Source organism: Mauremys mutica, chromosome 15, assembly GCF_020497125.1.
Source record: "Mauremys mutica isolate MM-2020 ecotype Southern chromosome 15, ASM2049712v1, whole genome shotgun sequence".
NCBI lineage: Eukaryota > Metazoa > Chordata > Testudines > Geoemydidae > Mauremys > Mauremys mutica.
In genome coordinates, this window is record NC_059086.1 from 38131190 (window position 1) to 38152567 (window position 21378).

Here is a 21378-nt window from a genome sequence, read left to right on the forward strand (position 1 = left end):
GCAACGCCAGGCCCCGAAAAGGAAACCCGACGGTTTGGAAAACGTCCTGAGAGTTAGTAAAGGGGGGAAGCTGAATTTTCGGACCCTCAGATGGGGGCAAAAATCCCGCTTTCCAAAATGGTCTTTTTCTTGTTTCTCCTTCCGGGAAAGGACATTTTTTGGGGGGTGGCAGCGTTGCGTGGACAGGACACGTCTCTTTTACCGGCCCGACTCCCAGGGGAAGGACACGGGCTCTGCAGAAGTTCAGAAACGTGTCTCTTGCCCCAGCTGTCGGCCCAATGAAAGAGACCAGTCGCTCTAAGTTGGTTGCATGGTCGCCCAATTTGGGGGCGGGGGTGTTGGGGGGGAGGTTCCCCGGCCGGCTCGCAAAATGTCAGTTTTCTTCGGCTCCGGGCCAGACCTGGAACCGGAGGATGCTGATGGATCCGGCGCGCCGCGGTAGCTTTAGCTGGGCCAAGCCCGGGTTTGTTTATCATGACAGCCAATTTTCCCCCGCTGGCAAAACAAAAGCCATGGGGGGGGCCTTCCTCCCTCTTTTCCAAAAAGTCAGAACATGGGGTGTGGGGGGGGGGGGGCGTATTTTTGTTTGAAACCGGGAGAATTTCCCGTTGGAGGGGTTTGTATTTTGAGCGGGGTCGTGGCGGGAGCCTGAAAATGTTTGTTTCTTCCTCAAATGCTTCCTTCCAAAACGAAAGCCCAAATTACGCCCGTAGACAGGGAGAAACCCGATCCTGGAGACAGGGCCGCCCGGGGGGGGGGGGGAGGATTTGCCCCGGGTCCCGCAGGGGCCCCCACAAGAATAGAGTTTTCTACAGTTTTGCAACTTTTTTCTTATGGAAGGGGCCCCCAAAATTGATTTGCCCCAGGCCCCCTCAATCCTCTGGGCGGCCCTGCCAGGAGGCCTGGCTCCCAGCTCTAACCACTAGACCCCACTCCCCTCCCAGGGCCGGGGAGATAACCCAGGAGTCCCGATTCTCTATAGCGTCCCTTTCTGCCAATATAACTGCTGTGTCTGGGGGTGGGCGGCAGAACCAGCGGGGTTGTGGTTGAATTTGGGAGGCAGGAGACGGCTACTGTGAGGCCAGGGGGCTGCACCAGAGGGGGGCGAGTTTAAGGCACTGGCTGAAGAGGCATTGAGTGCTAAGGCCGCAGTGGTGGGGGAGCTGTGTCGATGCGGGTGGGGGCGTCGGGACTTTTCTAGAGAGGAAATGGAGCCATCGGGGTTGGGTCTGGAGATCGCTGGAGGAAGATGTGAAGACCCCTGGGTTTTTCTAGAGCGGAGATGGAGCCAGCGGGGTGGGATCTAGAGGTTTCTGGAGGAAAACGTTTAGGCATAAGGATTTTTCTAGAAAAGAGAGGGTAGCGTTGAGGCAAGATCTAGAGATCTCCGGAGGAAGAAGTGGAGGCGCTGGGATTTTTCTAGAAGGGAGGGGGAGGCACTGGGCCAAGGTCTAAAAGTTCCTGGAGAAGGACACGGAGACCCCAGGATTTTTCTAGAGGGGAGACAGAGGCGCCAGGGTGGGATCTAGAAATCTCTGGAGGTGGAAGCAGAAGTGTTGGGATTTTTCTAGAGGAGAGATGGCAGCACCACCGGGGTGGGATCTAGAAATCGCTGGAGGCGGAAGCGGAAGTGTTGGGATTTTTCTAGAGGAGAGACGGCAGCAGCACCGGGGTGGGATCTAGAAATCGCTGGAGGCAGAAGCAGAAGTGTTGGGATTTTTCTAGAGGAGAGACGGCGGCACCACCAGGGTGGGATCTAGAGATCACTGGAGGCGGAAGCAGAGGTGTTGGGATTTTTCTAGAGGAGAGACGGCGGCACCACCAGGGTGGGATCTAGAGATCACTGGAGGCGGAAGCAGAGGTGTTGGGATATTTCTAGAGGAGAGACAGCGGCACCACCGGAGTGGGATCTAGAGATCGCTGGAGGCAGAAGCAGAGGTGTTGGGATATTTCTAGAGGAGAGATGGAGGTGCCAGAGTGGGAACTAGCAGTTTCTGGATGAAAACTGGTAGGCACGAGGATTTTTCTGGAGGGGAGAAGGAGCCGTTGGGGCGAGATCTAGACATTTCTGGAGGAGGAAGCGGAGGCCCCGGGCTTTCTCGACAGGGCAGACGGCGCATTCTCCAGCTCCGAGGGGGCGCCTGTACCCAGATTGCCTCCCACCCCACGATCGGGGGGTGCCCCCCGATAGCCCCGTCCGTAACCCTTTGCTCTCTGAAGGGGCTGGGGCGAGCAGCGTTAGCGAGCCTGGGCCTGTCTCTGGGTGGTGAGGTAGTTTGAAAAGAGAACGGAGCCCCAGGGTTCGATAAACGCCTGCCCCGACACCCAGATGAAAGGGGGGCATTCGACTGGCTCAGCCGGGGGAGCCCCCGGGTGGTGCGGGAAGGGTGCTGACGTGGGGTGAATTCTGCACCGTGGCTGGGGCCCGTCCCAGGCGACAAACAGGCCTGAAGGCACACGGCTTCCCCTCCCCCCGCTCAGGAAGCCAGGCGTCCCCGGAAGAACCCAGGAGTCCTGAGGCCCCACGGGAGGCTCACCCCCTGCCTCCCCCATTACTGTAACAGTAACAGCGTCTCCTCCGGCTCCGGAGAATTCAGATGCTCGAGGGTTAATCCTCAGCAGGATGGGAACATGCCCCTATCTCCCGGTGAGGAAACTGAGGCACAAATAAGTGGACGGTCCGTGGCCCTGTCGCTGGGGATGGGACCCAGGAGTCCTGGGGGGAGGTCACGATCCGGGACCCAGAAATCCTGGGGGGGATCACGATCCTGGCCCCAGCAGTGAGCCCGGCATCGCTCTTTGGTCTGGCTGCCGGCTCCGAATTAAATAAGAGCAATAAATAAGAGTGCCATGGATCCACCTGGCCCCCGCCCTGGCACAGTCGGATTAACAGTCCCTCTTCGACTGGCGCCAGGGAATGAGTACAAGCGGGGGAGAGGGGGGGTTCCTGTCCCCATGGGAACCAAAGAGGTGGGAGGCATTGTCTGGAGGGAACTGTTGCTAGGGGACCCCCCACCCACCCACTCCAGCAGTGGCCAAAACGTTGTCACAGCAACAAAGGCCTGGTGGTGTTCCCCTGGGAACCTGTCTTGTTGCCACGGCAACAGGGAGCTAAGGAGAACCCAGTTGCGCTGTAGTCAGGGGATTCAGTAGTCGTGGGGAACCTGCCGTTGCCATGGCACTGATGGCCCAATCAGGACCTTCGTCCCATGGAAATGGGAGGCTGCCATGACTACAGGGCGCAAATAGGAGGGCCTTAGTGCCATTCCCATGTAAACCAGTCACTGCCAGGAGTTGTAGCATTGCCATGGTAACAGTCGACTGATGGAAGGACCTTGGCACCGTTCCCATGGACACCAGTCACTGCCAGGAGCTGTAGCGTTGCTGCGGTAATAGGTGGCCGATGGAAGGGCCTTCGCACCATTTCCATGGAAACCAGGAGCTGTAGCATTGCCACGGTAACAGTCGATGGAAGGACCTTGGCACCATTTCCATGGACACCAGTTGCTGCCAGGGTCTGTAGCGTTGCCATGGTAACAGTCGGCCAATGGGCGGGCCCTAGCGCTGGTCTCAGCGTTGCTACGGCTGCAGCGGAGCGAGGGCCAATGGGAGGTGGCGGTGCCCTTGCCCCAGCGACGGCTGGGCCCCCCGAGCTGGCCCAGTGGGGTCCATGTGTCTGTGCCGGGGGTCAGCGGGGGGGTGGGTCAGTGCCCCCCGCCGCTGCTCCGTCCAGTCGTCACCCAGTCAGCCACGATGAAGCCGAGACTCATCACCATGAAAATGAAGCCGAGGGCAGCGAAACAGGCGGCCTGGGGGGCAGAAGGGGGAGGAGGTGAGACCCCCCCCAAGTACAGCACGGAACCCCCCGCTGAGCTCCCCACCCCACAGCATGGCACCCCCTGCCAAGCCCCCCACTCCCCACAGCATGGCATCCCCCGCCGTGCCCCCCGCTCCCCAGGGCACTGTGCCCCCCCCAGCGGTGGGTACCTGGATTTTTGGCCTGGATCTCAGCGGTTCTTTTTCTCTGGGAACGATGCGGAGGTAGAAGATGCTGGGGAGGATAAAGATGAGACTGGGGGCGGAGGTGGCTCCTGGGAAGAGAGAGGAGAGAGGTCAGAGATGCAGCTACCTCTGGGGTGGGGTGAGGCAGCCGAGGGGCAGCCACACATAACGTCACAGGGGGGAGGGCTCGCCTGGCGCCGAGATGCAGCCACCTCTGGGGCGGGGCAACTGGAGAACAGCCGCACACAACGCTGCATGGAGACGGCTCACCTTGGAGGGCCAACCCCCAGCCCATTTGAAGCCAGGGACTTACCAATGACTCCAAAGATATCCCGGATGTTAGGGACAAAGATGACCAGGAGATTGACCACGAACAGAAGGCAGATAGCGATGCTCACATGCCTAACCCAGCTAAAATCCTTCCCGTGGAAGAGGAGCTGCTGGATGGCTCTGCGGATCTGGGAGGAGACAAGGAAAGAGGTAAGGGATACGGTGCTGGTTCACCCAGCGCCGAGATGCAGCCGCCTCTGGGGCGGAGCAGCCAGGGAACAGCCGCACATAACGCCACACCAAGACAGCTCGCCCGGCGCCGAGATGCAGCCGCCTCTGGGGCGGAGCAGCCAGGGAACAGCCGCACATAACGCCACACCAAGACAGCTCGCCCGGCGCCGAGATGCAGCCGCCTCTGGGGCGGAGCAGCCAGGGAACAGCCGCACATAACGCCACACCAAGACAGCTCGCCCGGCGCCGAGATGCAGCCGCCTCTGGGGCGGAGCAGCCAGGGAACAGCCGCACATAACGCCACACCAAGACAGCTCGCCCGGCGCCAAGATGCAGCCGCCTCTGGGGCGGAGCAGCCAGGGAACAGCCGCACATAACGCCACACCAAGACAGCTCGCCCGGCGCCGAGATGCAGCCGCCTCTGGGGCGGAGCAGCCAGGGAACAGCTGCACATAACGCCACACCAAGACAGCTCGCCCGGCGCCGAGATGCAGCCGCCTCTGGGGCGGAGCAGCCAGGGAACAGCCGCACATAACGCCGCACCAAGACAGCTCGCCCGGCGCCGAGATGCAGCCGCCTCTGGGGCGGAGCAGCCAGGGAACAGCCGCACATAACGCCACACCAAGACAGCTCGGCCCGGCGCCGAGATGCAGCCGCCTCTGGGGCAGGGCAGCCGTGACACATACCGGGAAGAGCACCACGGGCACCGTCAGCGTGACGGCCATCAGCACGGCCAGGCGGACGCAGAGGATGAGCCGGTCCAGGGGATCCACCTTGCTGTACGTGTGCAGCATTTCCGGTTCGACGTTCCCTGGGGGAGACGGAAGGGGGGAGGGGGGGGCCGTTAGCCGGGAGCCCAGACAGACCCCACGCAGGACCGGGTGAGGGGTGGAGGGACCGGGAGGGACGCGCAGCCGGAGCGGTGGGGCTGCGGGAGGGGCGGCTGCGCAGAGGGGGCGCTGATGGGCTCCGTGCGGAGGGAGAGGGGGGAGCTGGGGAAGGGGACCCTGCCGCCCCCCGCTGGAAGGGCCCAGCCCCGCGCTGCCTTACCGAAGAAGGTGAGGTAGCCGAAGACGGCCGTCAGCAGGTACATGAAGAACATGGCCAGGACGGAGACGTTCGCCACGCTCTGCATGCGCCGCTTCGAGGCCCTGGCGGGGGACAGACGGGTCAAACGCTGCCCTGCCCTGCCCTGCCCTGCGGGCTGCTGGGGGAGAACCCAGGAGTCCGGGCTCCCAGCCCCACCCCACTGGAGCCCTCTCCCCTCCCACAGCCAGGGAGAGAACCCAGGAGTCCGGGCTCCCAGCCCCACCCCACTGGAGCCCTCTCCCCTCCCACAGCCAGGGAGAGAACCCAGGAGTCCGGGCTCCCAGCCCCACCCCACTAGAGCCCTCTCCCCTCCCACAGCCAGGGAAAGAACCCAGGAGTCCGGGCTCCCAGCCCCCCTACTGGACCCCACTCCCCTCCCACAGCCAGGGAGAGAACCCAGGAGTCCGGGCTCCCAGCCCCCTTCATGGACCCCACTCCCCTCCCACAGCCAGGGAGAGAACCCAGGAGTCCGGGCTCCCAGTCCCCCTACTGGACCCCACTCCCCTCCCACTGACTCGATCTCCCTGAACCCACCCGGCCCGGCCCCCTGCCCGCCCCTCACCTGCGCAGCTCTGTGTAGATGGGCAGCACCTCCGGGTGACAGACGAATGCGAAAGCCAAGATGGGGATGGTGTACGCGGTCTGTGGGGGGAGGGGAAGGGCTGACTGCTAGAGCCAGGTGAGGACCCAGGAGTCCTGGCTCCAGCCCCCACCGCTCTAACCACTGGCTCCCACTCCCTCCCCAGAGCCAGGGAGAGAACCCAGGAGTCCTGGCGCCAGCCCCCTCCCCCCCCGCTCTAACCACTGGCCCCCACTCCCTCCCCAGAGCCAGGGAGAGAACCCAGGAGTCCTGGATCCCAGCCCCCCCTCCCCCCGCTCTAACCTTCTAGCCCCACTCCCTCCCCAGAGCCAGGGAGAGAACCCAGGAGTCCTGGCTCCAGCCCCCACCCTGCTCTAACCACTGGCCCCCACCCCCGCTCTCACCTGGGAGTTGACGGTGAAGGTCTCGACCGTGCACTCGTCCCCAGCGGTGCCGGCGGCGCTGGCGTTCTGCCCGTTGTAGTAGACGAGGGGGGTCACGGGCTCAGTCCCGTTCAGCGGGCAGGAGATCTGGAACTTCTTGTAGATCACCTGGGGGGGGGCACGAGGGGGGGGGGCGGTGAGAGACACCCCTTCCTCAGCAGGGGGTTACCCCCCGCACCAGCCAGGGAGCTGGGAGCCAGGACTCCGGGGTTCTTTCCCCAACTCTGGGAGGGGAGGGAGGTCTAGTGCTTAGAGCAGGGGAGGGCTGGGAGCCAGGACTCCTGGGTTCTCTCCCCGACACTGGGAGGAGAGTGGGGGCTGGTGGGTCAGAGCGGGGGGAACTGGGAGCCAGGACTCCTGGGTTCTCTCCCCGGCTCTGGGAGGGGAGTGGGGGCTGGTGTTTGGGAGAGGGGGGGTGCTAGGAGCCAGGACACCTGGGTCCTCTCCCTGGCGGGCAGGGGGGCAGGGCCATCGGGTTGGGGGGCAGGGCGGACTCACCGAGATGAGGAAGAAGACCATGCAGGTGAGCGAGAGCCCGCTGGTGTACCCCAGATAGCCTGTGGGGGAGGGGAGAGAGGGTGAGACACGCAGGGCTGATCCCCGCCAGCAGGGGGCGCTAGCCCCCCTCCCCCGCCCCTCCCAGCCCCACACTCACCGAGATGTTTCATGAGCGCCAGGGGCAGGATGATGCAGACGCTGACGATGATAATTAGCACGTTGCCGTTCATGTACCAGTTCCTGCGAGACACACGGGGGGGTGGGGGGGGTCAGCTGCTGGGGGAGGCGGGGCCAGGGGGGAAACGCTCCTGCTCTGGGCCGGCTGATTCCTCGGGAGCGGGACACGGGCGGGGGGGAGGGGAGGGCAGGAACGGCCCCAGTGACACAGGTGTGGGGGGGGAGGAAGCTCATGTGCGGGGGGAGAGGGAGGGAATTAGAACCTTCTACGGGACCCACCAGGAACCCATGGAATTGGGAAGCTGCTGCCCCATACAATCCATGGGGCCGGGAGCCAGGACTCCTGGGTTCTCTCCCCGGCTCTGGGAGGGGAGTGAGATCTAGTGGTTAGAGCAGGGGGGTGCTGAGAGCCAGGACTCCTGGGTTCTCTCCCCAGCTTTGGGAGGGGAGTGGGGTCTAGTGGTTAGAGTGGGGGTGGGGAGCTGGGAGCCAGGACTCCTGGGTTCTCCCCCCAGCTCTGGGAGGAGAGTGGGGTCTGGTGGTTAGAGCAGGGGGGGCTGGGAGCCAGGACTCCTGGGTTCTCTCCCCGGCTTTGGGAGGGGAGTGGGGGCTGGTAGGATGGTGCAGGGGCAGGGCTGACTGTAGGGGACGAGGGCACCGTGCCCGGGCAGGGAAGGCACGTGAACCAGAGAGCCAGATGTCCCCATTTATAGACAGGAATGTGGCCCGGGGCCTTCCCCCTGTAGCGGGCGGCGGCTCCCATCTGCCCACAGGGCAGTGGGGCGGGAACGGGGCCCGGGGCTGCTGCCCCACACGATCTCACTCACTCCGTGTTCTCCGACAGGCCCAGGAACGTCTGGATCACTAGAGGCAACTCGTATTTCACAATGTACAGGTAACTGGACATGGCTGCAAAACAAACACCCGCGTCAGGACGCCTGGGTCCCCCTCCTGGCTCTGGGAGGGGAATGGGGGCTAGTGGGTTAGAGGGGGCTGGGAGCCCGGACGTCTGGATTCCCTGCATGGCTCTGGGAGGGGAGTGGGGTCTGTGGGTTAGAGCTGGAAGGGGAGTTGGGGGGAGGCTGGGAGCCAGGACGCCTGGGTTCCCTGCCCGGCACTGGGCGGGGAGTGGGGTCTGTGGGTTAGAGCTGGAAGGGGAGTGGGGGGGAGGCTGGGAGCCAGGACGCCTGGGTTCCCTGCCTGGCACTGGGCGGGGAGTGGGGTCTGTGGGTTAGAGCTGGAAGGGGAGTGGGGGGGAGGCTGGGAGCCAGGACGCCTGGGTTCCCTGCCTGGCACTGGGCGGGGAGTGGGGTCTGTGGGTTAGAGCTGGAAGGGGAGTGTGGGGGGAGGCTGGGAGCCAGGACGCCTGGGTTCCCTGCCTGGCACTGGGCGGGGGCCAGTGGCTAGATCAGACTCTCACCTCCCGTGTTGTGCACACAGATCACCACCGCCGCCACCACCTTGCCGCCCGGGCCGAACGCACGGTAACCCAGCTGTTCGTAGGCGCGGATCCCTGCGCGGGAGGAAAGAGACGGGCGTTAGAGAGCATCGGCGCCCCCCGCTGGGCGAGGACGGGGCTGGGGGAGCCGGGAGCTTCCCCTCCTCCCAACTCACCTACAACGCCGGCACATTTCAGCAGCAGGTGGATGGAGTAAGCGGAGAGCACGGCGATGCAGATCAGTAGCACGCTGCGAAGAGAAAGGTGGGCAGCTGGAAGTGCCCCTCCCGGAGCCGGGGAGAGAACCCAGGAGTCCTGGTTCCCAACCCCCACCCCCCCGCCCCAATCACTAGATCCCACTCCCCTCCCAGAGTCGGGGAGAGAACCCAGGAGTCCTGGCTCCATCTGCTATAGCTCCCACCCATTGGCACCACCTGGTGGAGGAGGAGTATATCTCACTGATCCCAGCGCTGTGATCTTCCCCCGGGCAGTGCCCTGTGGGGGCAGCAGTGACCCCAGCGCTGTGATCTTCCCCCGGGCAGTGCCCTGTGGGGGCAGCAGTGACCCCAGCGCTGTGATCTTCCCCCGGGCAGTGCCCTGCGGGAGCAGCAGTGACCCCAGCGCTGTGATCTTCCCCCGGGCAGTGCCCTGCGGGAGCAGCAGTGACCCCAGCGCTGTGATCTTCCCCCGGGCAGTGCCCTGTGGGTGCAGCAGTGACCCCAGCGCTGTGATCTTCCCCCGGGCAGTGCCCTGTGGTGGCAGCAGTGACCCCAGCACTGTGATCTTCCCCCGGGCAGTGCCCTGTGGGGCAGCAGTGACCCCAGCGCTGTGATCTTCCCCCGGGCAGTGCCCTGCGGGAGCAGCACTCACATGAAGAGCACAATGCCCGTGTTGCTCATGGCGTAGGCCAGGCCCAGGATGCCGCTGCCCATGATGGCGTTGCTGAGGTTAAAAACCGACATCCCAAACGACGTCTTCCCCTCGAACTGCGGGCAAGAGAGAGAGACGGGGCGGGGTGAGAGCCTGGGGGAGGTCAAAGGGCAAGGGAGGAAAGGCCAAGGGTCAGAGGTCAAAGAACAAAGCAATTAACGGAGTGGACAAAGGCCAAAGAACACATTGCATCAATAGAAGGGCAAAGGTCATACACCAAAGATCAAAGGTCAGCGAGGAGAGGGCAAAGGTCAATGAAATCAATGAAACATCAAAGGGTAAAGGTCAAAGGGGGCATTGGGCAAGGAATCAATGAAAGGTCAAAGGGCAGAGGTTAAAGGGACAGCGGGCAAGGCTCCAATGAAAGGTCAAAGGGCAGGGGTCAAAGAGGCGAGGGACTAGTCAAATGATCTGGCTGCTGGGGGGTGGGATCGGCTCTGCATCGGGGCCCGGACGCCTGGGTCCCACTTACGTCGGTGAACTGGTTCAGCTTCTTGCCGGCGGCGTGGGGCAGGAAACCCACCTGCTCGGCTGCCGTCACCTCCGCCGTGGGGTCCCTGCAAGGGGAAGGGCCGCAGAGTGAGAGGGCTGCGAGCTCGGACGCCTGGGTCCCTTCCCCAGCTCAGCTCGCCGGGCGCTTCCCACCCCCTCCCCGATGCGGGGGTCGCCTGCCCAGCCGCCCCCGTAGCCCTGGTGCAGATACCCCCATTACTCCCCCCACTAGCCCCCCGATACCCCCGCCCTCCGATACTCACCCATCCTCCAGGCCGCTGGCTTTGTCACACTCCAGGACAGACCCGTTTAACATCTCCAGCCCCTCCTGCTCCTCCATCTTCTGCAGCTCCATGGCGGATACGGGCCGGTTCGGGGGGCGGACGTGATGCGTGTGTCAGAGATCGCAGCTGGGGCGAGCACATGGGTCACCTTCCCACCTAGAAACCCACAGAAAGGGGTCAGCCAGGAATGCCCCCACCCAAACAAAGGAGAAGCTCAATCCCTGCATGGGTTGGGGGGGCTCAGAGCCAGGACTCCTGGGTTCCCTCCCCAGCTCTGGGAGGGGAGTGGGGTCCAGTGGTTAGAGCAGGGCGGGCAGCAGGGGACAGTCTCCTAGGAGGGCCAGTGGCGTGAACACAAGATTCGTCACTGCCCGTCATCCGAGATCCCGCGGACGAAATCTGAACGCAAAGAGGCGACGGCCCTGATGGATCCACCCCTGGGACGGCATTTTCCCATCATCCCCGGTCCAGAATTCACAGATCTCAAGCCCAGACAGGACTTCCAGGATCACCTAATCCGAGCTCCGATATCACACAGTCTCTGCGACCTCCCGGAAACAGCCCCTGGGCAGATCTTTTAGCCAAACACCCCGTCTTGACCGCAAGCTGGCCCGTGACGGTGGTACAGCTGAGACGCGAGTTTATCCCGCATGGAATCAAGAATTTTACAGCCAAAAGGTGTTGGGTTTTTTTCTCATCAGAGACTGGCCTTTTTGCTCAGTCTGACTTTCACCCAAAACGTCTCGGGGACCTTTCGGGTCGTTGGTCGTTAAGCCTCCAATTTTCTGAATTTTGCAACGTCGCGTCGTCTAACTGAGCCGATTTTCTCCTTTGAAAGTTGCACTTTGCCACGTGAGCTAATTTCTTAAATGGTCCCTCCCCCCCCCCATGTTCGAAATGCCATTTTTTCGAATGCAGCCACGGTTTCTATTTTTAGAAACGCCAACATTTCTATTTGAAGTTTTCTTCATTTCAAAGCCTCAGTTTGTCCAATGAATCAATTCTTTCTAATTCTGACATTTCCATTTTCCTAACAAAATCACGTGTTACATTTGGAACTGTCCGTTTACCTAAACCATCCGAATGATCTCGTACTGACATATCTGATTTTCTAATATAGCAACAGCAAAGAATCCTGTGGCACCTTATAGACTAACAGACGTTTTGCAGCATGAGCTTTCGTGGGTGAATACCCACTTCTAATATAGCAAATATTCCCATGTTCAAACTGTTTTCATTGAATCACAGTTTCTATTTTTGACATTGAAAATGTCCTGAATAACCTTTTCCTCTATTTCTGAACTGTCAAAACTTCCAATTAATCCATTTTCCTCATTTTGAAATGTCAGATTTGCTAATGAAAATACTTGAAAAACACCGGGACGTCCATTCATCTTGCTAAGCCAAGTTATTTATTTTGGAAGTGTCCAACTTTGTACCGCTGGACGTTCGAAATGTCCTTTTCACTTTTCAAAACTTTTGAAATATCAGATGTTTCTAATCAGAGTAATCACATCTTTCCATGTTTTACATTTCATAAGTTCTAATTATTGCAGTTTGCTTCAATTTCCAATTTCGCAAACTATCCTCTTTCTCCTCATTTTGAACATTGATTTTTTTTTTAAATTTTCCAATTTTTAAATGGCCTGATTCAGCCAATCCTCCTCATTTTGAATTTGCTGCTCAATCCAATTTCCAAATCTGGACTTTTCAAAGTTCCTAATTAGCCCCTTCCTTGAAACTGCTCCCTTTTCAATGGTTAAATTCCGATTTCTGTACATTTCAAATGTCCTAAGTAACCCAGTTTCCTATCGGTGAAACGTCCCATTTTCGAATCAGTCAGGCCCAGCTCTTCAAACGCATCTCGGGGCCTAATTCCCTTTGACTGATGAAATCTGAGCACGTTGAGTGCCGTGAAATGGACAATTTCTCCTCTCCCAAACCTTAACACGCGTGAGCAGAATTAGACCCGGGATTACAAACGAGGCTTTGTCCAGGGGCATTAACACTTCCTGATCTCGGCCGGAAAAACCTCGCCTGATCCATCCTGTCACACCAACCACCTGGGAGGCAGGGTGGGGGGTTCATGTGACTTATCCCTTCCTCCCCCCGACTGAGAACAAAGCAATAGTTGAACCGATTGCCTGGTGGGGGGTGAGGGGGGCATCAACTGATGGATGCAACGAGCTGATCAGAAAGAAGCCCCCCCGCCCACCATTTTTCAGATGGGGAAACTGAGGCACAGCTAGTCATCCCAGGTCCTGGGAGGCCTAGAATAGCTTCCCAACCACTTAACAACACTTCCCCTTCGTGATGGGACAGAGAGAATGTCACCAACAGACTCACGGTGCTGAGAGGGGAGCGGGGTCTAGTGGTGAGAGCGGGGGGAGGGGTCTGGGAGCCAGGACTCCTGGGTTCTCTCCCCAGCTCTGGGAGGGGAGTGGGGTCTGGTGGTGAGAGCAGGGGGGCTGGGAGCCAGGACTCCTGGGTTCTCTCCCCAGCTCTGGGAGGGGAGCAGGGTCTGGTGGTGAGAGCAGGGGGCTGGGAGCCAGGACTCCTGGGTTCTCTCCCCAGCTCTGGGAGGGGAGTGGGGGCTGGTGGTGAGAGCAAGGTGGGGCTCAGAGTCAGCGGGTTGGCTGATGTCTTCAGTAACGGAGCGGCAGGGAACGCACGGGAACAGCGGCCGCCCGGGGCAGGTTGTGTGCCCGTCCCGGCTGGGTGGGGTGGGAAGGCGCCTGGCTCCCCCTAAGGGCAGGAGCTGGCACTGTGCCCGTTCCTGCATTTCCCACATGCTGGGGCTTAACTTTGATGCCTGATCCCTCAGGACAGCCCGGCCTCCTGGGGTCTCTCCCCGGCTCTAGGAGGGGAGTGGGGTCTGGTGGTTAGAGCAGGGGGGGCTGGGAGCCAGGACTCCTGGGTTCTCTCCCTGGCTCTGGGAGGGGAGTGGGGTCTGGTGGTTAGAGCAGGGGGGGCTGGGAGCCAGGACTCCTGGGTTCTCTCCCTGGCTCTGGGAGGGGAGTGGGGGCTGGTGGTTAGAGTGGGGAGGGGGGGGCGGGAGCCAGGACTCCTGGGTTCTCTCCCTGGCTCTGGGAGGGGAGTGGGGGCTGGTGGTTAGAGCGGGGGGGGGGGGGCTGGGAGCCAGGACTCCTGGGTTCTCTCCCTGGCTCTGGGAAGGGAGTGGGGGCTGGAGGGAAAGAGCGGGGGGGCTGGGAGCCAGGACTCCTGGGTTCTCTCCCTGGCTCTGGGAAGGGAGTGGGGGCTGGTGGGTTAGAGCAGGGGGGGCTGGGAGCCAGGACTCCTGGGTTCTCTCCCTGGCTCTGGGAGGGGAGTGGGGGCTGATGGGTTAGAGCAGGGGGGGGGGGGCTGGGAGCCAGGACTTCTGGGTTCTCTCCCTGGCTCTGGGAAGGGAGTGGGGTCTAGTGGTTAGAGCGGGGGGGGGGCTGATAGCGAGGACTCAGGGCCACTCAGAGGATTCAGGGGGCCTGGGGTCTTCGGCGGTGGGGGCCCTTCCGCTCCGGGTCTTTGGGGCACTTCGGCAGCGGGTCCCGGAGCCAGGGGCGCTCTAGACATTTTGCCGCCCCAAGCACACGCTTGGCGAGCTGGGGCCTGGAGCCGCCCCTGCCCGGAGCGAGTGAAGGACCCGCTGCCGAACTGCCGCTGAAGACCCGGAGGGGCAGAAGCTCTGGTTCTTCGGCAGCGGGTCCTTCACTCGATCCGGGCGTGTTTGGCGGCACTGAAGGACCTTCTGCCGAAGACCTGCCAAAACCTCTCATGGGGGCCCCTATGGGGCCCGGGGCAAATTGCCCCACTTCCCCCCTCCCCCGGGCGGCCCTGCCAGGACTCCTGGGTTCTATTCTCGGTTCTGGGAGCGGAGTGGGGGCTGGTGGGTTAGAGCAGGGGGGGCTGGGAGCCAGGACTCCTGGGTTCTCCCCCTGGCCCGGGGAGAGGAAGGGAGTCTAGTGCTTAGAACAGGTGTTGGGGGAAGGGACTGGGAGCCCGGACACCTGGGTTCTACTTCCTGGCTCAGATCAGTCCCAGTCTGAGGCTCCCTGCAGCGGCCCACCCTGCTCGGGCCCCACCCTCTAGCTCCCCCGCCCCCGCAAACCCAGGAGTCCGGCTCCCAGCCCCCCTCCCCCGCTCTAACCACCAGCCCCCACTCCCCTCCCAGAGCCGGGGAGAGAACCCAGGAGTCCTGGGGTCCCTTCAGGTGACCCTCACACAGGGGAGGTCTCTCCTCGAAGGCTTTGGAGTGGTTGGGAAACGTCTGATCCACTTCCCAGCACCCGGAACCTACATTGGGGTGCGGGCAGCGAGGGGTTAACCCCGGCACATACCTGAGAAAGGTCTTTGGGGTGGGGGGGGCCACAGGTCCAGAGCAGGGGGAGGCTGGAAGCCCGGACTCCTGGGTTCCCTCCCCAGGGCACCCTAATACCAGAGCTGGGGAAAGAACCCAGGAGTCCGGCTTCCAGCCCCCGCAACCACTAGAAACCACTCCCCTCCCAGAGCCAGGGAGAGAACCCAGGAGTCCTGGCTCCCAGCCCCCCACCCCATCCCCCCGCTCTAACCACTAGCCCCTACTCCCCTCCCAGAGCCGGGGAGAGAACCCAAGAGTCCTGACTCCCAGCCCCCCGCCCCCGCTCTAACCACCAGCCCCCACTCCCCTCCCGGAGCTGGGGAGAGAACCCAGGAGTCCTGGCTCCCAGCCCGCCCCCTGCTCTAACCACTAGCCCCTGCTCCCCGGCCAGAGCCAGGCAGGCCTCCGGTTCCCAGGCAGCTGCAGCCCTGGTGGGATGAGAACACCCGGCTGCTGCTGGCTCCAGGGGGGTGGGGGACGGGAGGAGGGGGGTGGGGGAGGGGGGGACGTTGGGGGGGGAGCTGGGATTTAACCACTGACGTGCTGGAGGGAAACTAGCCAACACCAGAGCCCCCCCCCCCCAACTTCCTGACAACCCCCCCGAAAGTTGTGGGAAAGGCCCCCCCCGCAGACCCTCCCCAATGAGTTAGGGGCCATGGGGGGGTGATGGTGCAATGCTCCCCCCATCTGTCTGCCCCCCCATCCGCCAGCCCCCCACCCCGGCCTCTGCCACCGCCCCCCCCCCCTCCCCAGGGCGGCTGATGCAACCGCCTCGTGGCCTTACACCAGGGGTTGTGTCCCCGCCACGCACCCACACCCGGCGGTTCACACTCACCGTGCGAGGCGGGAAAAGGGGGAGCAGGCCGGACGGGGAGCTCCGGGGTCGGGCCGGGGGGGTGTGTGTGTCGGGGGGTGTCGCACGCCGAGCCACACGCTCCCTGCCACACGCCCGCGCCAAGAGCCGTGCACACACCGGCCACGGCCAATCACACCCTGCGCGGGAGGGGGGCCTGGGCGGGCCGGGGGGGTGTGAGTCAGGCGCACAACGTGCAGATGGGCCCAGTGCACAGTGACAACCCCGCAACACAACACAGATCAACACATACACACAGCCCACTGGCCCTGCACAACAACAACCCCGCAACACAACACAGATCAACACACACACACAGCCCACTGGCCCTGCACAACAACACCCCCACAACACAACACACACAGCCCACTGGCCCTGCACAGCGACAACCCCTGCAACACAACACACACAGCCCACTGGCCCTGCACAACAACACCCCCACAACACAACACACACAGCTCACTGGCCCTGCACAGCGACAACCCCGCAACACAACACAGATCAACACACACACACAGCCCGCTGGCCCTGCACAACAACACCCCCACAACACAACACAACACACACAGCCCGCTGGCCCTGCACAGCGACAACCCCTGCAACACAACACAGATCAACACACACACACAGCCCACTGGCCCTGCACAACAACACCCCCACAACACAACACACACAGCTCACTGGCCCTGCTTAGCGACAACCCCTGCAACACAACACAGATCAACACACACACAGAGCCCGCTGGCCCTGCACAACAACACTCCCACAACACAACACAACACAACACACACAGCTCACTGGCCCTGAACAGCGACAACCCCGCAACACAACACAGATCAACACACACACACACAGCCCACTGGCTCTGCACAGCAACAACCCCGCAACACAACACAGATCAACACACACACAGCCCGCTGGCCCTGCACAACCACACCCCCGCAACACAACACAGATCAACACACACAGCCCGCTGGCCCTGCACAACCACACCCCAGCAACACTACACAGATCAACACACACACACACACACAGCCCACTGCCCCTGAACAACTACACCCCCCACAACACAACACAGATCAACACACACACACACAGCCCGCTGGCCCTGCACAGTGTCACCCCCTGCAACACAACACAGATCAACACACACAGCCCACTGGCCCTGCACAACCACACCCCAGCAACACTACACAGATCAACACAGACACACACACACAGCCCACTGCCCCTGAACAACTACACCCCCCACAACACAACACAGATCAACACACACACATACAGCCCGCTGGCCCTGCACAGTGACACCCCCTGCAACACAACACAGTCAACACACAGGCCTCTGGCCCTGCACAACCACACCCCCCGCAACACAACACAGATCAACACACACACACACACACACACAGCCTGCTGGCCCTGCACAACGACACCCTCTGCAACACAACTCAGATCCACACTCACAAACAGCCCACTGGCTCTGCACAACCCCTCCTGCAACACAACACAGAGAATAACACACACACACACACACACACACAACCTACTGGCCCTGCACAACAATACCCCCTGCAACACAACACAGATCAACAGACACCCCACTGACCCTGCACAATGACACTGATCAACACACACAAACAGCCTGCTGGCCCTGGGCACCAACACCCACTGCAGCACAACACCCCCTCCTTCTGCCAACACACACAGATCAACACACAAACATACAGTTCAACACACACACTCTAAAGTGTTCCCAACACACAGCCTCGAGTCTACACCACCACATCTCCTCCAGCACAACACACATACATGTCACCTCCTGTGCCCCCCCAACACACACACAACACCCGGAACCAACTGTGTCCACCTGTCAACACACAACACGCACCTCCTACCCCAAAATTGATCAACTTACCCCTGCCTACCCCCCAACACACACACAGAGCCAGCTGTCCCCAATGCAATCACACACCTACCAGTCCCATGGCGCACACAATCCACACACGCACGCCCCTGCTTCCTCCCAACACAACGTGAACGCATGGACCAACACCCACACACACACAGAGCTGGGCTTGTCCCCTCCAGCAGGGGGACACACCCACAAACACACCGGCACTCCCACTAAAGAAACATACACACCTAGTGGTTAGAGCGGGGGGGGGGGCTGGGAGCCAGGACTTCTGGGTTCTCTCCCGGCTCTGGGAGGGGAGTGGGGTCTAGTGGTTAGAGCAGGGGGGGGGGCTGGGAGCCAGGACTCCTGGGTTCTCTCCCCAGCTCTGGGAGGGGAGTGGTGCCTAGTGGTTAAAGCGGGGGGATGGGGGGGCTGGGAGCCAGGACTCCGAGTGCTTTACCCCACTGGACCCAGCTACTCCAGCTCTGGCCTCTCCCAGCAGGGGGTGCTGTGGGGTGTGGGGCAGGACGCTGGCTGTGGGGGTGGGGGCGCCCGGCTCGGGGGAGAGCCCGGTCCAGCTGGCAGCTGCGGGAGTTTCCATAGTGCACTGTGAGGCGTGTACACACCCGCTGGGATTCATGTCTCTATAAGGGCCGGTGGCGGGTGCGTCTCGGGGCCGCGTCCTGCCTTCGTCTTCCCCTTCGGGCCCTGACGCTAACGGGTTTGGATCTGACAGAAGGTTTTAATCAGGCCTCGTGGCTAATTGGCTGTAATTATTCCGGTGTTCGTTAAAATATCCCGGGGGGGAGCACTAACATAATTATACTTAGCAGCCGTTGAGGGTGTGTCAGAGTCAGGAACAGCTAATTACCAGACAGAGAGGAACCCAGGCATCCTGGCTCCCAGCCTCCGATCCCCTGCTCTAACCACTAGACCCACTCCCCTCCCAGAGCCAGGGAGAGAACCCAGGCGTCCTGGCTCCCAGCCTCCGATCCCCTGCTCTAACCACTAGACATCACTCCACTCCCAGAGCTGGGGTGAGAACCCAGGAGTCCTGGCTCCCAGCCCCCCCCCCGCTCTAACCACTAGACCCCACTCCCCTCCCAGAGCCAGGGACAGGACCCAGCCTGGGCTGGTCAGAGCCGGGGAAGCAGACGGGAGTCAGGAGGGGGGAGCCCCAGTGGCCTCGCATTGCTTTCCCCCCTTACGGCCTCCCTTGGCTCCCGCCCCCAGCTAGCGCCCTGCCCCGCTGCCCACAGCGCCCCCTGGTGAGTGAGGTCGGGACTAAACCAAGAAGGGACAGGAGGGCTGGGGGGTAAACCCAGATCCCTTGCAGACCCCAGGGGTTCCCCCCACTGTGCCCCAGCTCCCTTGCCAGCTGCGGCCTGGGAAGCCGGATAAACTAATCACTGGATCACCACGCGCGCCCCGCCCGCCAGCGACGCCCCCCCATGTGCTTCCCCACCCTTCCCTCCCCTCCCCCCTTGCAGAGCGTCCCATTCACAATTCCCAGCCCGGCCCAGCCCTGGGAGGGCGGATCTGCCCTCGGGAGCCGCCTGCTCCTTCATTGCAGGCGAGATAAGGAGGGACGGGGCTTCCGCCTTTGGTCTGGGCATAGGACAATACTCCGAGTACTGGTACTCTGAGCAGCATTACTGCCACTCCTGCAACCGCTGCTGCTGGCAGGCCACACCTGCACCCAGCGGGAGTGTTGCCCGAGACGCGGCCTTCAGCATTTGTCCTGGTGTAGAGAGGGTGGGGTCGGGTGGAACGGTGTCGAAACACCGTTACCCTCAACAGTGCAACAGACATTGTTACTGCTAGTGCTACACACAGTGTTAGCAACACCGTTACCCTGAACAGCGCTACAAACACTGCTAGTGCGGCACAGGGTGTTAGCAACACTGTTACCCTCAACAGTGCTACAAACGCTGTTCCTGCTAGAGCCACAGACTGTTAGCAACACTGTTACCCTCAACAGCGCTACAAACACTGTTCCTGCTAGTGCAGCACAGGGTGTTAGCAACACTGTTACCCTCAACAGTGCACAGACACAGTTACTACTCATGCTACAACCATTAGCAACATCAATACCCTCCACAATGCTACAGACCCCATTCCTGCTCATGCCACACACCGTGCTAGCTATGCTGTTACTGCTCTTGCTGTTGCCAGAAATACTCCAAACCTTTATCACTCGCGTTGTTGCTACTGCTACAACAAATAGCATCATTAACATCACCACAAACACGGTGACAGTGAACGTTGTCACTCATACTCCAAGACTGTTACCCCCAATTCTGGGAACACTGTAACCCCCTGACTTATGCTACTGACACTGTCACTAATTGTAGGAACGGGGTAGCCACTGATGTTATAACCACTAATCCTACAAGTACTCTGCTCAGTAACATCACCATCACCCCGTCACTGCTCCCAATAATACAGCCATCCCTGCCACTCCAGTTGTTACCTCTGATTCTCCAGTCGCTACCCACATTGTAAGCACCATTACTACTTACAGTTATTACTCCAACTGTTACCGCTGTTACTCTAAAGAGTTACTAGCCAAATGGTACCACCAACACACCAGAGAGTTACTAGTGAAATCGGTGCCACTAATACTGCAAGTAGTTACTACTAAAATTGGCACAAGTAATACTCCAAAGAGTTACTAATGGTCCAAAGGGTCACTACTCACACGGATACCACTAATATTGCACAGAGTCACTAATACTCTACAGGGCGACTAGTCAAATGGATACAGCCAATGTTCCCAAGTTAATACTCAAACGGACATCCCTAATACTCCGAGTTACTAGTCAAATCGATATCACTAATACTCCACCACTAATACGCCAAAGAGTTACTAATGCTCCAAATGGTTACTACTCAAATCAATACCACTAATACTCTGTGGAGTTACTACACAAACTGCTCACATCAATACTCCACAGAGTCACTACTTAAATAGATACCACTAATACTCCAGCTAGTTACTACTCAAGCTGGTATCACTCATACGCCAGAGTTACTCAAACCAATTCCATTAATACTACAGACAACCTGAGTACTTACAATTGTTACCACTAATTCCAGGATCAATGTTACTCCTCAAATCCTCACCAATAGCAGGCACCGCAGCTACTACTCGCCTGGTTCCTGAGATTTCTGTCCCTGTTAACGCCTCGGACTTGCGCTGCTCTGTCCAGTGGCCAATTTCTCTCCAAAAAGAAAGAGCTCGTTCACATTCACCCAGCAACTTTTCAACAGTTAAGAGGATGGGCGGGGGAGGGGGGGAGCCTCCCAGCTACTCTCAGACAAGGAATAGCCGCTGGAAGACAGTCACCTCTGGTTTTGAAGTTGGAAAATTGCAGTCAGGACTCCTGGGTTCTCTCTGGCTCTGGGAGGGGAGCGGGGTCTGGTGGTTAGAGTGGGCGGGGGAGCTGGAAGCCAGGACTCCTGGGTTCTCTCCCTGGCTCGGGGAGGGGAGCAGGGTCTGGTGGTTAGAGAGGGAGGGGGCTCAGAACCAGGACTCCTGAGTTCTCTCCCCAGGGTCTGGTGGTTAGAGCGGGGGGGGGGGGGCTGGGAGCCCGGACTCCTGGGTTCTATCCCTTTCTCTGGGAGGGGAGCAGGGTCTGGTGGTTACAGCAGTGGGGCAGGAGCCAGGACTCCTGGGTTCTCTCCCCAGCCCGGGGAGGGGAGCAGCTGGCGCTGGAAGGGAAGCCACAAGCTCAGGCTGGAACAAGCCAAGTTCTGGCAGGTCAGGACGCCCGGGCTGAGCCCCCCCCCGTGGCGGGCCCCGCATCACTCACCCTGGGCGCGGAGCGGAGGGTCCCGGCG

At 60.8% G+C, this 21378-nt stretch overlaps 1 protein-coding gene across 2 annotated transcripts; it reads right to left on the minus strand.

Moving 5' to 3' along the window:
* Nucleotides 1-845: 845 nt before the first annotated feature.
* Nucleotides 846-20997, minus strand: LOC123349844 (sodium-coupled neutral amino acid transporter 5-like). Of its 2 annotated transcripts, none has more exons than XM_044988079.1 (16): nt 20885-20997; nt 10414-10590; nt 10131-10215; nt 9599-9714; nt 8905-8978; nt 8711-8803; nt 8118-8199; nt 7271-7353; nt 7114-7172; nt 6577-6723; nt 6155-6234; nt 5554-5654; nt 5190-5314; nt 4316-4460; nt 3988-4091; nt 846-3809 (listed from the first exon to the last, which is right to left on the minus strand). In XM_044988079.1, the coding sequence occupies exons 2-16, from the start codon at nt 10503-10505 to the stop codon at nt 3705-3707; spliced, it is 1491 nt and encodes a 496-aa protein (XP_044844014.1). In that variant the 5' UTR covers nt 10506-10590; nt 20885-20997; the 3' UTR covers nt 846-3704. The 2 variants fall into 2 exon arrangements, with proteins under 2 accessions (XP_044844014.1, XP_044844013.1); XM_044988078.1 differs by lacking the exon at nt 20885-20997 and adding an exon at nt 15624-15829.
* Nucleotides 20998-21378: the final 381 nt, after the last annotated feature.

Coding starts and splice junctions, on each gene's coding strand:
- LOC123349844 (XM_044988079.1), bottom strand. CDS start 10,505: ATGGAGCTGCAGAAGATGGAGGAGCAGGAGGGGCTGGAGATGTTAAAC. Junction 8,979..9,598: donor ACGGGCATTGTGCTCTTCAT/GTGAGTGCTGCT, acceptor TTCTCTTCGCAG/CGTGCTACTGATCTGCATCG. Junction 7,173..7,270: donor GGCGCTCATGAAACATCTCG/GTGAGTGTGGGG, acceptor CCTCCCCCACAG/GCTATCTGGGGTACACCAGC.